The sequence below is a fragment of the Hylaeus volcanicus genome, chromosome 5 (assembly GCF_026283585.1).
Source record: "Hylaeus volcanicus isolate JK05 chromosome 5, UHH_iyHylVolc1.0_haploid, whole genome shotgun sequence".
In the NCBI taxonomy this organism is placed as follows: Eukaryota; Metazoa; Arthropoda; class Insecta; order Hymenoptera; family Colletidae; genus Hylaeus; species Hylaeus volcanicus.
This window is the reverse complement of record NC_071980.1, coordinates 1890283-1906515: the sequence shown is the minus strand read 5'-3', so window position 1 is coordinate 1906515 and position 16233 is coordinate 1890283. Positions and strand designations below refer to the sequence as shown.

General features: G+C 50.3%; 1 protein-coding gene across 3 annotated transcripts in view; it reads left to right on the top strand.

Annotated features, from left to right (window-relative positions):
* The first annotated feature begins 5004 nt into the window (after positions 1-5004).
* Positions 5005-16233, top strand: part of LOC128876261 (protein vein) — a 223278-nt gene continuing 212049 nt past the window's right edge. For all 3 annotated transcript variants that reach the window (XM_054122464.1, XM_054122463.1, XM_054122465.1), the window contains exon 1: positions 5005-7782. In XM_054122464.1, coding sequence (XP_053978439.1) covers positions 6606-7782 — 1177 coding nt within the window. In that variant the 5' untranslated portion in view covers positions 5005-6605. The remainder of the gene's footprint in view (positions 7783-16233) is intronic.

Here is a 16233-nt window from a genome sequence, read left to right as displayed (position 1 = left end):
GTTGAAAATTCTCCAAAATTGATCGAAATTGTTCAAAGTCCAGGATATAACGTATCGTGAAATTCGACACTTGATTTTCGTTGCCTCGTAATAGAAATTAATTAAAAATAGCAATTCTGTTCTTTGCGTTCTCCATTTGATATTTTTTACGTCATTTTGGCGTCGGATCCAGAGCTTTTCGAAATGGAGCACCTCCCCAAATTGCATATTTAATATAACTTTTCAACCCTCGCAAGCTATATTTCGTCGCGCGTGCTTTCCCGTTTAATTTTAATATTTTTACCATTCTACCAAATTACGTAAATGTAAGATAAAAGTGGCGGTAGTTGACCGTGTACCAGCAATTAACACCCTCGGACAAAATAGGATGAATTTTGTTTAGGAGGTTTCAAGATCAAACTTTCAATTTTTAATTTCTGGATTGTCATTTCAGGTTGCCACTCGAGGACTGCCAAAATAGAGTTCGCTGATGAGGTGAGTTGTATTTCTTATAAAATTATCAAGTATTTATTTTACAAGTGAAACAAGGTGAGACCTGTTCCATTGAAAGTAGTGAAATACAAATTTGACGTAACGGTCCTATAAGAACTAAGGAAGATACATAATTTTCGTGACAATGTTCTCTTAACCGGTCAACTACCGATAGATTTACCTTCCTGGCTTTTGGAGTCTTATCCTTGGTATTGCATTGGAAACGGTCCGTTCCTCTTTCGCTTATCGCCGGTGTCGATGGTTTCAGGACGGTTATTTGTCGACCTCGACACCAGTTTGTCGAGCCAGCCGCGTGGCGCGTTCTCGATCACCGGGCTCGAACGATCGAGAGTTCACGATCTTGATTTCTCACGGTGACCAATTGATTCTCGCTCGACGGTGAGGGTTTATCTCGCGCGTTGAATCGCTGCTCCCCCAGTATCCCCTCCTACCATCTACAGGAACCGGTTATAGTTTACATTCAGCGACATTATTGCGATATTTAAGATACTCCCATAATGCGACACTGTTTATCTTCGTGTCAACCGAGGCATGTACTCGTAACAACGGGCACTTTTTTACTCGTTCATGTTGAACAAACAAATGCAATTTCGTTGATACCACAAATGCGAATTTAACCAAAATTGTCAAAGAGTTTCGCCAGCACTATTTCGATCGGTTTATAAATAATAAACCGAACCGCATCGGTCCGTTCCAGCATATCCAAGCGTTAAATAACCACGCGTTCGAATGCCCCTGATTAATCGTCGTGTTTCGTTTTGTAGCGGAATATTTACGACGCGTTCGTCAGGATAATGTGTCGGTGACGCGACGGTCCTCCATTATACACCTCCGTCGACAAAATCGAACTTTCGACTCGCGTTTTAGTACACTCGAAACGTTTTCCCGCGAAATAAACTGTACCGATAGATCGTCTTGGAACGAACTACTTCGCTACGATCTTATTCGTTTCCCTCGCCATTCGACGACGAATAGATCGATATTTACTGTGACTGGGGTAATATTCCTTATGGAGTTTATTTGATACGAAGGCAATCAAGAATTGATATTACCTCTTACTATATTGTTTTCGAGTCTCGTGCCAACGTTCGCCAAGACTCGAGTGCACGTACTTAGCTTTGGGGGTGTTTTATGTCAAGCGTTTAACAATGCAAGTCATCTGGTTCGCGTATCCACAACCAAAGAATAAGAATGAAAATCGACTTACCTTACTTAATGCGTTCGTAATCATCTCTTAAGGAGATTTAAAACGTGTTCTTTTAATGGAAACAGGTGGTTTCCTCGAGAAGCGCGCTTCGTTCTGAGTTACCCCTCGACTCTTCGGCAACTCTTCCCCGATAACCTTTGCCTCGGAGTAACGCTCATTAATTAAGCCCGTGCGTTAAAGCAAGTTAATCATTATACGGTCAAGATTAATCTAGGTGGGTAAATCTATACTTCCCACGAAACTTGTTCCTCGTAAGTTTTCTTAAGCAAATGACTACACAAGAGCGAGCCGGTGCTTATTAATCTCGAGACCAGCCAGAAGCAAAGAAAATGTAATAGCTTTCAGGAAGGGGAAAAAAAAGCTCGAGAATGTTCATTACCGGTGTTTTTGCGTTCACGGCACGTAGTCAGCTATTTACGTTAACTCCTCTAATTTCAATTGCGTCCCGAGGAAGGAGAAGAAGTAAACACGGTTCCACGCGGAAACCGTAGTCGAAACATTAATTATGACCCAGCGTGCTTAAGTGTCGCTATTTAACTCGGAATTAATCTGTCACGGAACAAGCGTGAAAAACTACCCGTTTAAGAGGCTGACTCTCAGCGGCGGCTTGTTTGATTGGCAGCTCTCGAGGAGTGTTCCTCTTGGCCGTCGTTGGCGTGCTCCCTCTCTCTTTTAAAAACCTCTCGGAGACTACTCGGGAGCGCGTTCGGTGTATTCGAGTCGGAAGCAACGCAAAGAGGTGGGAAACGAGAGGAGCCACGGAGGAAGGCTTGCCAGCCAGGCGGCCAGGGAAACGAAGGAAGACTTTATTTTCGGTTGCCCGATGACGCTGATCGGCGCAACGCGTGGAAGAGGAGGAACGACCCGTCGAACGTTGCAGCAAAAGAAACTAGCAACGTGGAGGAGTGGGAAGACACGAAGAAAGGGAAATGTCCTCGAGACTCGAATAATGGCTACGAAAACGGTGACTGGTGATTCGTAATAGTTTCGCGTTTCATGGGAGGGTCGATTCGATCGAACCGTCTGTCATCGCGTCGCGTTTTTAACCCTTTGCAGGCAGGTGTCAGGTTATGGCGAGCGACATACTTATAACGAAAAGTTCGAAGGAAAGAAAATTAGGAATGGATAATACATAGCTGCGGGAAGGGCTGACAACAGCTCCGTCATATCAGGTACATGAATGCGCTGGGAAATGCTCGGAGGCATAATTGAGATAGCCCTGTTCTCGACGAAATTTTGACGAATCGATGATGTTTCTTGAATTAGCGTAGTAGCTGGATGATACAGGCAAAGCACCGATGACCGCAGACAAAGTGCGAGATCGAGCATTGTCCTCGAAGTTTGCAGGTGAGAGTATGCCAGTACTATTCTGGGAATTAGAGATGCTGGTTGAGTTAGAGGTTACGGTATGAGCGAGAGTTGGATCTTGAAGTTGAAGGTCAAATATCCTATTTCACTTGGTAGCGTATGTAAGTCATTCCGAACTATGCGCATACCAAGTCTGCAAAGGAAGTGACGTGCGTGTAGGCGAGTTTCGATTATGTTCGGATGCGGGTTGATTCCTGCAGCGGCAGCGACGGATTTTACCTTCTCTTTGAGTTTGTCAGTATCGTGCTTTCGTTAGCAGATGGTGTTTCTTCTTAATAGAACTTTCTTTAATGCTATCTACGTTATCGCTATCTACTTTATCGATATTATCTATCTTCTCATTCTGGTGCAAATATGATGCAACACTTTAGAGATCGCCTAGGAGCGTGGACGATTGTTCATCAAGTTCCGTAACTCCTGAATGAAACCTTGGAAAGAAGACTTTCTACATTAGCATATATTAATCTCAGATGGCACCAACTTGCGCACACCATTGTGCGAATCTTTCCAACTATGATATACCTGTCGTGTGTAATGTAAAACATGAGGCACGATGTAACTTGTCAATTTTTCTGTCGCCAAAGTGACGCTAGCGGAGCGTTAGGGGTCAGAGGTCTCGGGTATCGGAGGGTTCGGGAGAGGACCTTCTCCGGAGGCTAAGTTTCGCTCGAGCACAACGAAAAACAAAGGATCATCGCGCGTAAAAACAAAAAAATTCAGTTACTAACGAGTGAACCCGATGTACGTCTCATGGCTGGGAACGAGATTTCCTCGGAACGTAAATAAGGCTGGAAAAAGAGACCAGAAGAAGGATAAAAAGAAGCGCGCCGACGTTGTCCACTAGATTGTACTTATGAACGTCTGAAACGAAGGACAATCTAATAGCGGCGCCGCGAGCGACCGACAGAGACAGGGAAAAGACGTTTATTGCGCGCTGAACCGTGTCGCCTTAGCGCACCGAGCAGAGTGAAACATCCGCAAAAAATCAAAACAAAAACTGAACATGACGAGGGTCAGTAGGACCTCGCCGTACGTAAAGGCCGCGTGAAAATATAGCGCAAAACAAGTGAAAGATAGTTAGACGCGCGAAGCACAGCGAAACGTGCGAATAAAAGCGTTTCCCAGCCGCGTTGAGAACTTCGGCGTTCATAATTGTCGGCGGCATCGCGCAAGCGCGAACTTTCGGCGCCAGCCGTGACCGATCTATCGAACAGTTGCGCGCGTAAATTGCAACTGACGCTACGATCCCGAGTTTCTTATCTCTAGTGGGCGTTCTAATCTTTTAATCTATTAATTCGTCATGACTGATTTTCATCGCGGAATCGAACAATAATATCTAGATAGGAAACTAAAGTTCTGTTTGCTGTGAGAGTGTTATTGGCGAAATTATTTTGAAACCAGATTTATGCTCTTTTTACTTTTTAGTAACGAAACCCTATTAAGAGAGAACGCGACGATTTATTCGTGTTTACGATTTCAAAGATACGTTACCACGTATAATAGATACGGTACCGCGTACGATAGACACACGTCGATTATAGGCGTAGTTCCATTGTTGATAAAATAATATTTGTCGCGACACACTAATAGAAGCACCGAATTAAACGGAGAGAAGAAGAAAGAAGAATGGGGTTTGCAGACAGGAAGGAGAAAGAAGGAGTGGATCACGCGTGCGGTTCCTCGGTTGTTAGGTCGTCGTTACACAGGTTCTTAAAGGTCCCGTGCGTGGTCTCCCTGTGAGCCCGCGTCTGGTTGTGTCTGTTCGGTTGGTCGCGTATAACCGAGTGCGCGGGGGTTCCCTGTGTCTCCGCTTCGGACGTTGCGCGCGCAGAACCTCGACCGGCGTCCACCAGGAGTCGCTGCCGCTGAGGCCGGCCTCGGGCTGCGCGAGCGGGCCGTTCAGTCTAATTTGAACCGTCGCGCGCGCCCGACGCGGGGCCACCGACAATCCCTTCTCCGCCTCGACGTGACACGAGGCTCCTCGTGCATGCCGCGTGCAACACACGCGCCAATCCCCCGCACGATATTAACCGCACGCGTGGCTGCTATCCAGCAGCAGCAGCAACTGCAGCCGTCGTCGCGATCGTTGAATCGGAGCTGTGGACGGTTGTTTTGAAGCACGCTCTCACCTCGCCGAGTACGACCGCTCTCGTACGCTCCGTTTGGAATTTTCATCCTGCGAAACGGGTCCGACCGACCCGTAGACGGTTCCCAACGCGAGCATCGTTAGTGCCGCGATTACCGTCGACGACTTTGGACGGTCGCGGGGGTGGAGGTGGTGGAAGTATCGTGCGGTAAAACTGAACGGTGAAGTGCGCGTCGCGCGAGGGCTAGACTTCGACGGTCGACGCCACCGACCAACCGCGAGAGCCTCGTGAGTATATTTAAATAGTGTGCCTCGGCTGGTCAGAGGAAGCCGACAGTTTCTTGGTCTTCGTCTTCTTCGTCGTCGTCGTCGTCGTCGTCGTCGTCGTCGTCGTCGTCGTCGTCTTCTCCGTCTTCTTCTTCTTCTTCTTATTCTGTCGCTCCTTCCTCTACCTCGTGTGTCATCATCCTCGGCTTTTCCTCGTTCGGAGTGCAACGTGATACCGGAGTCGGGACCGCGCCACGACACGACGCGTACGGGGGTGGCGCGAGATTCTTTATCGACCTTCGACGATTTATTTCGAGATACGGAAAGAGTGCCGCCGATTCGCTCCGAGGAAAGGGTCGGGGACGCTCCGAAACGGTCGAACGGTGTCGTCGCCGAGGGAATTGAACGAGAGTCGTACGACTCTGATCGAAAATCCGTTTCCATCCGAGGGTCAGACTCGCCGAACGACGAGGGATCGCTTCGAATCGCTCGCCTTTGATGTATCGGCGTCGCGTGGCGTGCGTATAATTGGCACGCGGAAGGCGAGAAGAAGATCACCAAAACGAGCGAACGATCGAGGACTCACCGAGCACAGATCGACGGATCGCGGCCACAGACGTCCTGGCATCAGGATGTTCCTCTTCATCGATCGACAGGATGATCCCGTCCTTTGAACTGTACGTTTTGATGCCGTTTGCAGCGACCGCGATCGCGGCAACCGTCGATCGGGATCGTTCGCGATAATCGGTGCGAATAGACGCAGTACGACGCCGTACGGCGGTGTACCTGTCGCATCCGTCGTGGCGTCGAGGATGAAGAGGACGGTCACGCGTTGGACGAAGAGCAGACAGCCAAGAATCTGTCCGATGGAAGTCCCGATCTCTTGCTACCGGTGGTACAACACCTCGTGAAGAGTGTTTCTTTCTCCCCCTCCCTCCCACGAGGACACAGAGTCCGGCCGCGAGAGAGCAGTTTCGGAACGAATGAGGCATCCCTGAAGGATTCATCGAGAGAAAGGAGAGGAGAGGGACGCGATACCTCTGCGAAGAAAGCGAGAGAGATCCTTTCGTTAGTATCCAGGCGAACTCGCTCGCGAGAGGCAAGAGAGTGCCAGAGAGAGTGTGCTCGTTCGGGGTGACCGAGGTGTCGACCTCTCACCCCCGATCAAACCAGCAAGCAGGTCGGATGATGTGGGCGTCTCTGCTTTTGGCCGGGATCTTAAGCGGCTGGTGGGGCGCACTGGCTCTTGCTGCGGCACCCCCCGCCAATCGTAACTCCCTCGAGAAAACGTCGACGAGGACCACCAGCGATCATCCGCCATCGATGACCATCATCGCCGCCGTTGAAAACTCCCTTGATCACAGTCTACCGACTTGGAACTTCGTCGCGCGAACCTTAGACGATCGAGGTTTCGCTCGATCGCCCCGAGATCGACGGCAACCGGTACTGAGCGCGTCACCCTTGAGCCTTCGGGTCACGGAGAATGACAACCAGCCGGGGGAGTCGCGTTCGTGGCGATACCCGCCGGAGAAGGTGGTACCCGTCCCGACAGATGATCAACGCGATTCGACGAGCCTGGACGACGACGTGTCGCAGAGAAAAATCGAAGAGCTGTTGGACGATTCCATACGAGACGTGTTCGTCTCCACGTCGAAGCAGGCGTATCGTCGCCTGGAGGACCGTCGTCCGGAGGACGCGATCGCCCACCCGAAGACCGACGAGTCTGGTCTGACTCGGCTACCCGGTCACTCGTCCACCCAAACGCCGTTTCTCTATTCTCATGGCGGCAACGAGTCGTCGATGGAGAGACCACGAGCGATCCGCTCGACCAAGCAACGACCAAAGAACCGCACGAAAGCGGACTCGCCCAGGGAGCAGCGACGACGATGCCGCACCAAGGGCTGCCGCGGTCAGAACTGGTGTCCCGACGTGGACGTAGGCAACCGGGCCTATCTCGCGCCGACGGTGTTCGAGGGAAAGGTCAGGAGCATGTCCTCCGCGAGGAAACCCGGCTCCAACTACGCGGTGACGTTCGAGGTGAAGCAAGTATACAAGAGCCAGCCGGGTTTTCAGCCGTTGCAGAAGAACGACAGCGTCAGGTTGCACTTTCGCGACAAATCGGCGCCTGGCAAGTCGACGGTATGCGGCTACGATACCGACGGGAAGCAGCAGCAACAGCAGCAACAACAGCAGCAGCGCGATAATCAGAGTGGTGTGGTGCGAGCCAATATTAAGAGGGGCAAAGTGTATCTAGTGTTTGTGAATCGCGTGGGACCCAGAAACTTCACGATCCTCGGTGAACCGGTGATTCGAAGCAAGAAGAACGAACAGGCGGTGCAGGCTGTCGTTCGACCGGATTACGGTGAGCCCAATTTTTCGAGCAATTCGTCTTTTCGTCTCTGTAAACTGTGCTTTCAGTCTGAATTTTATCTACGGACAATCTCTGTAATTCTCCACGTAGTGATAAATTCATCGCAAACGATAGTAGCGAGACAGTAATTCTCACTTTCTAGTGACAGGTTTTACTCCAAATTTGAGTAACGAACAGTGTCCCGAGTCCCGAGTGCCGATTTTATTACTCCAATGTCAGAACCGCTGTACGCTCTTCGAGCCAAGTTGGATTCGTCGGAGGATCAACAATCGTCTTGATTCCATTACGTTGAACAATATTCTCCCCGCTTCTATTCGAATCACGAATGTCTTTGCTCAAACATTCGCTCTTTGGAAGAACGAAGGAGCCAGTTAATGCGTTTTACCCGAGCTGCCAAGTTGTTAAACGTTCGTATTGTTCGGAGAGATCTCGCGAAAGATGGTAATCCGAAGGGAAGCTGGGTGAGCATGGTGGATGAGGCAAAATCTCCGAGCTTAACTTCGCAATCGTCTGTCGCGCTGTGCGCGATAAGGGGTGCTGGGTTGCCTCGCAGCGACGAAAGACCTCTTCCGATTGTTTCGACAGCAGCAGGTTGCTTTTCCCGGGGTTTCTTAATAAATCTTTGCCGCGATAGACACGTCCTTCGTTTGATACCTCGAAACGAATTAGTCCCTTGGCTGTCCAACAGGGGAGTATTTTTGGACCGAGAGTTAAACTCGGCGTCTTTCCACGATGGTTGGACGAACGATGACGAAGGGTTGATTAAATTACTTTCATCCCGCTGCTTTTAATATTTCGCAAAACCATCGCGTTCGGTCTTGGGATTCGATAGAATTTCTATAATTCCCTCGGATTCTGTGGCGTATGTACAATAACGAGCCTTTCCTCGTCCAATAGATAAATAAATATTCAAAAGTGTTCCGCGGCGTTCGGTATCTCATTGCAAGTATTTTTTTTTCAACATTCCAACTCGTGGAAGGTTGTATATCGAACCGCGGTCGGTGACGTTTCTCCGATACTGCGCGGATTATTATACAGATCAAATAGCGATGCTCGCGGACTTTAAAATAGGATTGGGACTTTTCCGAAATTCTCTGTGTTCGCACGGTCGAACAGTTCGGTGATTCAACTACTGGAATGCTACGTGCATAGATGAATACCAAAACGTACAGATAGCTATGACGTTCTCGAGTACTCGAGTACCAACGAAATACTGGAATACCAAAGTGCCCGTAAGATACACGAATATTAAATTATTCGAGCATTCGCAGCCTTAGTTAGAAATCTAATCCGCGTCGTAAGCTCGACAGGGACGTCTTTCAGGTTCAGCGAGACCAGAACGATAAATCGCGACAACGCTTTGGCGCTATTACTTATTGTATCCCGAGACTCGTTTCTGGCTGCCAGCACGCCCACGTACAGGGAAGAGAAGAGGTGCTTTCCTCGAGGCGCGTAATCGAGCCGCGAACACGCGTATATTTAAACCGCGCCACGTAAGTTGGATCGCCTTCGAGTCCGCGCGCTCGCGTTCAACTCGCGCGACTCGTCGCTCGCGATGCTCTCCTCTTGTCTCCGCTTCGAAAAGCGTTCGATCCCGAATTGATTTTCTAGGGACTCGATATTCAAACTCGGGTGTTTTTTAAACACGAAAATAAAATAGAGTGTACGGGGATATCGTCGCGAGGGGGTACTACATTTTCAAAGATGGAATATTATTAGATATTAGATAGAATATCGACAATGGCGCGCCACTTTTGAATCGCACTTAGAAGAACTCCGTTAAACGTCTATACGTCAGAGCGATGTTTTTGAAGGTGGTCCAATTTGTTGGCGGTTCAACGCGCTCCGCGACCGATTTGCCCCCCTCCGCGAGGTTTCCCGCGGCCAAAGACTTCTCCGCGGCGGCGATGACTGCTCGTCGCACCGCGACGACGACCTTCCTTACTTGATTTATCGCGGCATCGTCGCGCGCGGCCGCTACGGCTCCCGAGATATCGAAAGTTGCTCGTCACGGAACATCTGTGAAACTGTTGACGAGCTGACGCTGCCTGGCCTGTGGCGGGACTCGGCGCCGCGCACATGTGGCTTTCCTCGTGAAAAGGCGAAACTATCGGAGCAGACCGGTAGCGCGACGTGTCTTCGAGCGTCTCGTAGATCGGTCGCGATTGGATCGATGCGGGCAAAATTTTACTCGAATATTGGATCACTCCTCCGAAATGATTACATTATCATTCCCTTTAAGAGGAGTCCAAATGACACGGTCGATTCCAATGAAACGCTGCGAAGTGTATTTACTCGTCACCTGGAATTCAAACAAGATTTCGCTCGGCTTCGCGCCGGGACATCGAGGCGCGTTTACACGAGTTTTGTTTTATGCATAAGCCGGGGCTCTTCGCAAATATCTTGAGCATTTTCCGAATAGCCGGGCGTCGGTGTCGTAAGCCGGGAACGAGCAGGGGTTTGCGCAAAAGCGAGCAAACTTCTTTGACAGTTCTTTGGAGCAGCGTCGGCTCGGGGCTTCGTTAGCGTCGTTTTCGTCGTCCACTTTCCTCGTCTCGTTTACGGAGTTCGAAACTGTTGCGCCCCTGCGTTCGCCTAAGCGTCGCGAGCCCGCGTCCCCGTGCGTATTACGCATCCGCCTTGACGCGTATCGACTCTTTTCTCCACTTATTCCATTATCGAGCCACGAAAGTATCGCGTCTCCCGAGTAACGGAGAGCCACTCCAACTTGGTGAGACGCTTCGCTGAGAACAATATTTAGGCGTCATCTTTTTTAATGGGGGAAACTCGCCTCGAGGAGCATATAGTTGATGGAATCTGGTTTGACAATATATACATTATTTTTCCGATTGTTAGACATTTTATGCTTGCGAGTTGCGTAGTTTTATCCCAAGAGAGAGAGAGAGACAGAGAGAGAGAGAGAGCGCAGCGCGGATTTCCTCGGTTTCCTACCACGCCAACATACCTATGTCTGCTTATTGCCATAATTATAATCCTATACGGTCGCGGCTCGGGTTATTGACTCTCCAGCGACGTCGTGCGACAGCTAACCTGCTCTTTGTGTTTGAACTAATCAGTCGACTAATTACCTGCCCCGATATTTCGCGCGAAATGAACGTTCAAAGTACACACGAGCACGATCTAATCGTTTAGAATCATCGAATCTCGATAATCCCTATTGAATCATCATCGCGAATCGTCAAAAATTCCACGTGAGTGTCCAGCGACGCCTTGTCCCGTTTCCAGCGTCATTATCTCGGAATGGCTCTTATCGTCATTATCGTTGAGCATTGTTTCCTGTTAATCGAAGTTACCTCACCGTTCCTCGCCTTATCGCCTTTCATTGTAGTCAGCGACGTCACCACGAATTATCGAACTTTAACTCATTCTTGCTTGGCAGACAGACGAAACGAATAACGGGTGGTTGTCCAAATGAAACCGCGCTCGACGTTAGCTTGAACTATAACACTCGAAAAGAGCCAATCGAAAATATTTTAATATATATTTGCGAAAGTACACGCGGGCTGTTCTTCGGCCGTGGGAGAGCTGTGAGCGGGGTTAGGCGCGAAAAGAGACGCAAAAGCGGCGCAAACACGACGTCTGGTGTCCAGCGACGGTTCGTTGATCCACGATCCGCAAAAGCGGGTCCGTGGCGGCCCTTCTTCCAGTTGCCGGTGACTAAGCCAGACGGGGGGACCCGGGACGTCAATTATAAGGCCTTAATCGGAAACCCGTCCTTACTTCTGTTGGCTTACACTCGAGCCGTGTGCCACCCGAGCGAAACAACGGCGAATAGAAACGGAATATCGAGAGCAGCGTGTAGCACCGGTCGTCGTCGTCCGTCGACAATTCAAAATCGAGTAGTTCGATCGAATAAACTGCGTTGGTCTTACTCGTGTACGAATAAAATTTAGTCCGTCTCTGCTACAAATCAGAGAAACTGGAAGCAGCGGGAGATCGCGATACACAGAATCAGCTGTAACGGGTCGCTGAAAGATACGAGATCGCTCCTCTCTGGGGAGCAGAGAGCGTAGTTTCCACGGTACACGCAGCCCGTGTGCTTGCCGGATATCGACCGAGATCGATTAATGAATTCACTGGGATTCGGACCCGCGAGTCGGCACTTGGTAAACAAAAATCGTCTATGCTTGACCACCATTTTCGAGTACCGATATTCTTATAGCCATCTGAAAATTTTCCTTAAAATATCGGAATATTGAATCACGAAGATTACGCGTGGTCGTACATCCGCGGGACGAAGTACCAGGAACACGGGTGACGTTTTTAAAGTCGTACCTCCGATTTACGGGGAAGCATTTAGTCATCCGAGAAACGTGGAAGCGTCACGGCGGGCTATCGGTGTATCTTGATGTATCATTGGTAAGGTTCGCGTCTCCGGTTTCCGGCGGATATTAGCGCGCGATCGCTCTCGGAACTCTTTCGCGATAACGGGAAATCGATCCGCGCTGGTCCTCATACAAGGGTGCCACGCGACGATCGTTTTTCGTAAGCGGTTCACGATGCGATTAATACGCTCTCTCGCGTCCACGGAAATTTCTACCGACTGTTCTATTCTTGGACGCCGTGTGCACGGTGCACGGGCCGCGATTGCGCGTTATGGTGTAACTATGGCATCTGGCTCTCGTTCGGGGCTGTCCCGCAAAGCACGCGCGAGCTTGCACGACGATATCGCGTTATCTCCAGGGCGGCTAGAATCCGCCGTCACGGTGTGACAGGCCCTAAAAGGGACGCGTGAACCGTACGGTGTTGAGAGTTATTTTGGCGTTCGGGAGAGCATCGAGAGCAGATGCAAGTGTTCGTTAAGGGGATACCGCCACAGCCGTGGGGCTACAGCTCGAAACGGTAGTTTCGAAGGAGCGCGGTACGTTTATTTGTTTATGGTTACCGTGAACAAAATTGAAAATATGAAAGACCTTGCGCTCTACAGAGACGGTGATTCGATCACCGATGACGTTCGTCGCTGAACGCCACTTTCCTCGAGGCTGCATCGCGCCGCCATCGGAGCAGCGAATTACTATAAAAATTAATCGACGTCAATTATCGCTACGTTCGACGGGTGTATGTAGGACGCGTGGTCGTCTGGCGGTGCAACGGTGCTTCGAGCGGATAGTTAAAGGACTGGGCGTTGCGGATAATGACGAACGTCTTTGCCGTGACACTTTCGACCCTATCGAGTCGACCTCCGATCGTAAATCCTATCCATCTCGTTTTCGACAAGTCGTAGATCGCGGCCGACGTTATCGGATAACTGTTCGCGAAAGGTGCTCGTAGGCTTCGTTCCGGCGACAGGGAAACATTCCATCGCATCGTCGAAATGCTAGCTGCCGGTGTTGCGACTCGACGTATTTCACGTGATATCGATAAGCCAGGAAACGTGTCGTTGATCGATCGCAGACCAAGGTATTCCGAATATGGAATGAATCCGAGAGCATCTCGCGGCCTGGAGACTCGATGTGATTGCCACTCGAATTTTTGTATCGAGGTGCTAGCCAAACCCATAGGCAAGCACGCGACAATTAGAGCCGCGCGTTTCCGTGGATGCTGCGATGGCCGTTCGACGAAGCATAATCGGCGACTCGGCGCGAACCGGAGCTCGTACATCGGCCGTCAGATTGATCGTCGTCCGAGGAAGGGGAGTAAGGCACAAGGGCATCGGGAGGAGCGGATAGACGCAGGCTAGAAGCGCGAGAAAGACGGCGAGGAAAGAATAAAGCGGTGAAAAGACAGCGACGAGACGGTAGAAAGAGGGACTGACGCGGGAATAGGGGGGGGAAGTGGGCCCGTTGAGAGGGAGGAGAGGGGAGGTGGAGGAAGAGGAAGGGAGGGAGGGAGGGAGAAATGGGCCCGCACGTATCCAGAGCACGTACGGCCCTGTGCCCATACTCAGAGGAACCCGCGGGTACGCTCTATATACCGCGGACGGAGGCTCACGCACAGACGGTGTACACGCACGTGCAGAGTGGCGAGGGGGTGGGGTGGACGCGAAGGAACAGGGTGGGGGACCACACGTGTGGTGTGTGTATACACCGTGGCGGCGAGGAGCAGGTAGACTGCTGGGCGGCCGGCGATCCCAGCCTCGAGCACGAGGTCTCCGAGGTGATCCGCCGATCTGGAGAACCGGTGCTCTCGATTAGGCCTCGGATCATTCCGACAATTTAATTTTCAAATATTTTCTGGACACTCGAGTCACCGGAATAAGTCGAATCAACGCAAAGTGCATCGATCTTACGGACCGTCAAAGTATTCGACCGTTTCAATAGGGAACGAGCGAACATGAAGTCCTAGCTCTGCTCCGGATGTTGTCAGCGCGGTTCACCTGGCTGGCTCGGATCTAGTCCGCATCGAAATTAGTTTAGTCGGAATGCAATTGTACCGACGCACACCATGGACTGTCTCGTTGCGACATTCGGATCGCGTTCCAGTCGGCTGTTTGATGTTCCTTTAGAAAATTAATTTAAGGGCGAGCTCGATCGACAGACGCCCTGCGATCAAAGCGACCCCCGATGATACGCTCGAGGCTTCGTTTATCCGGAAAATTCCGCGCTTTCCCCTGGAATCTCTCGATCGTTTGGTACTCTTCGGAACGCAAGTAGATTCGAACTTCGAAACTCAAGCCCAGGTGAATTTGCTCTTGGTTCGTGTGTCTTTCGCGATGCGTGGGTCACCCGTAGAGTGTCTAGTCGATAGTGCATTAAGCACAAGTCCGTATTAATTCACATCCAACCTGACCTTACGTCACCTAACGACCTTAAATTTGTAAACCTATTTTGTGATCGAATGTGGTAAAATATACCGATGAGCAGACGAAATTCGAGGACTGATCGTATACAATGAATATATTCGGTTCCTCCTCGGATTACATCTCGTTGCTGTACCCTATCTTGAGATTGCTGCATAGCTTGTCACAGAATGCAACTCTCCTGAATGGGAGGATGTTGCTACCGCTATCGTCGCAACTCGGGGTATGACTATTTATCGAACGAATCCTTGCTTCTGTGTCCCCTATCAGTTGCGCGTCTGTTACAGGGGCCATAGACGCGATGATTTATTGTACGGATAAGTCGTATGCTGAATTGCAACGGTGGTTGTATAGCAGTGCTGTAATGCTACCCAACAATACCTTCATCTTATGGTAGCTTACACTCCCTGCATTTTGCAGTAATCGTTAACGTTCGAGCTTCGGGGCGTAGTACTTAGAAATTGAGGAATCGTGGAGCACAGGTACAAGTATGAGCGCGGCATAGGTCGAGCAGTGTCCTTCGTCGTGCCGGCCCCTGATATCGCGTAGACTGCTGGGCGACTGCCGATCTAATGTGTCCGGTCACTCGAGCGTGATTATTTTTAGCGATCAGTGAACGGTGAACAGCCTGTCGACGGTTCGCACGAGCCGTCTATCCGCTCGAGTTATTGCTCGAATTTTTCGCCTGTATAACTCCAACCTCCCTAAAGAGCCTGGTAATTTCGAACGAAAAAATCGATTTTTCGTCTATTTACGTACGCAAACATCGTGTAACTCGAGTCATTGCTCGATAGCAGCTTTGGTATCGGTCGCAATTCTCGATGGCTGGTCCACGAAGAACCCTAAGTCCCTCCGAGTTCTCCTTCGGCACTTTCATCCTCCTAGTATTCATATTCTCTATAACACGATCTCTTCGCTTCCAGGTCGTTAATCTTCCCTTCTTATAACGTCCAATTAGCGAAGTTAAATCCTGCAGCGATGAAAATCCTTCTTTCCCTTTGCCGAGTGCTGCGTACGCGGTAAGGATTATGGAGGATGTTCGACGCTGAAGCGCCTGATATCAACGCGCGTAAAGAAGCGCCTCGTTATTGTAACAAAAATGCAGCGTATCGATTCGTGCAACGTTTCTCGCGACACAGTGTAATCCTACGAGTCGTAGCAGGGAGCCAAAGACGTTGAACGGATTGATTAATGCCCCGGGAATCCCAGGGAATCCCCGCGACGGCGATAAGGACGGACATGTATCATTCCAGCCGAAGGAAGAGAAATTTTTAATATCGTCCGCCTTTTGCCGAGAGAATTTATGGCTCGGCTCTTTCCTAGCGTGGAATTGGCCGATGTTCACCGATTCGACGACGTTCGCGGGAACATCCAACCCCCTCGTTGTCCAAATGTAACCCCCCCCCCCCTCTCGACCCACTCCCGTCCTCACGGGACGGAGATTCGCGAAATTGGCACAGCTGGCCAGACTGTTGCCATAGGACAATCGGTGTTCCCGGATACAATGCGATAATTTGCTATCGCTTGTCGCCATCTCCGATTGAATTACGGCCATATTATCGCCGTACCGACGCATTTCTGACGCCCGACTACTTCTGCCAGGGACAAACGCTCCCGTGATTAACGAGGGATCGGCTGTGTCTGCTCGTCGACCACGCCGGGAATGTCGTTTCTTCCCTGAA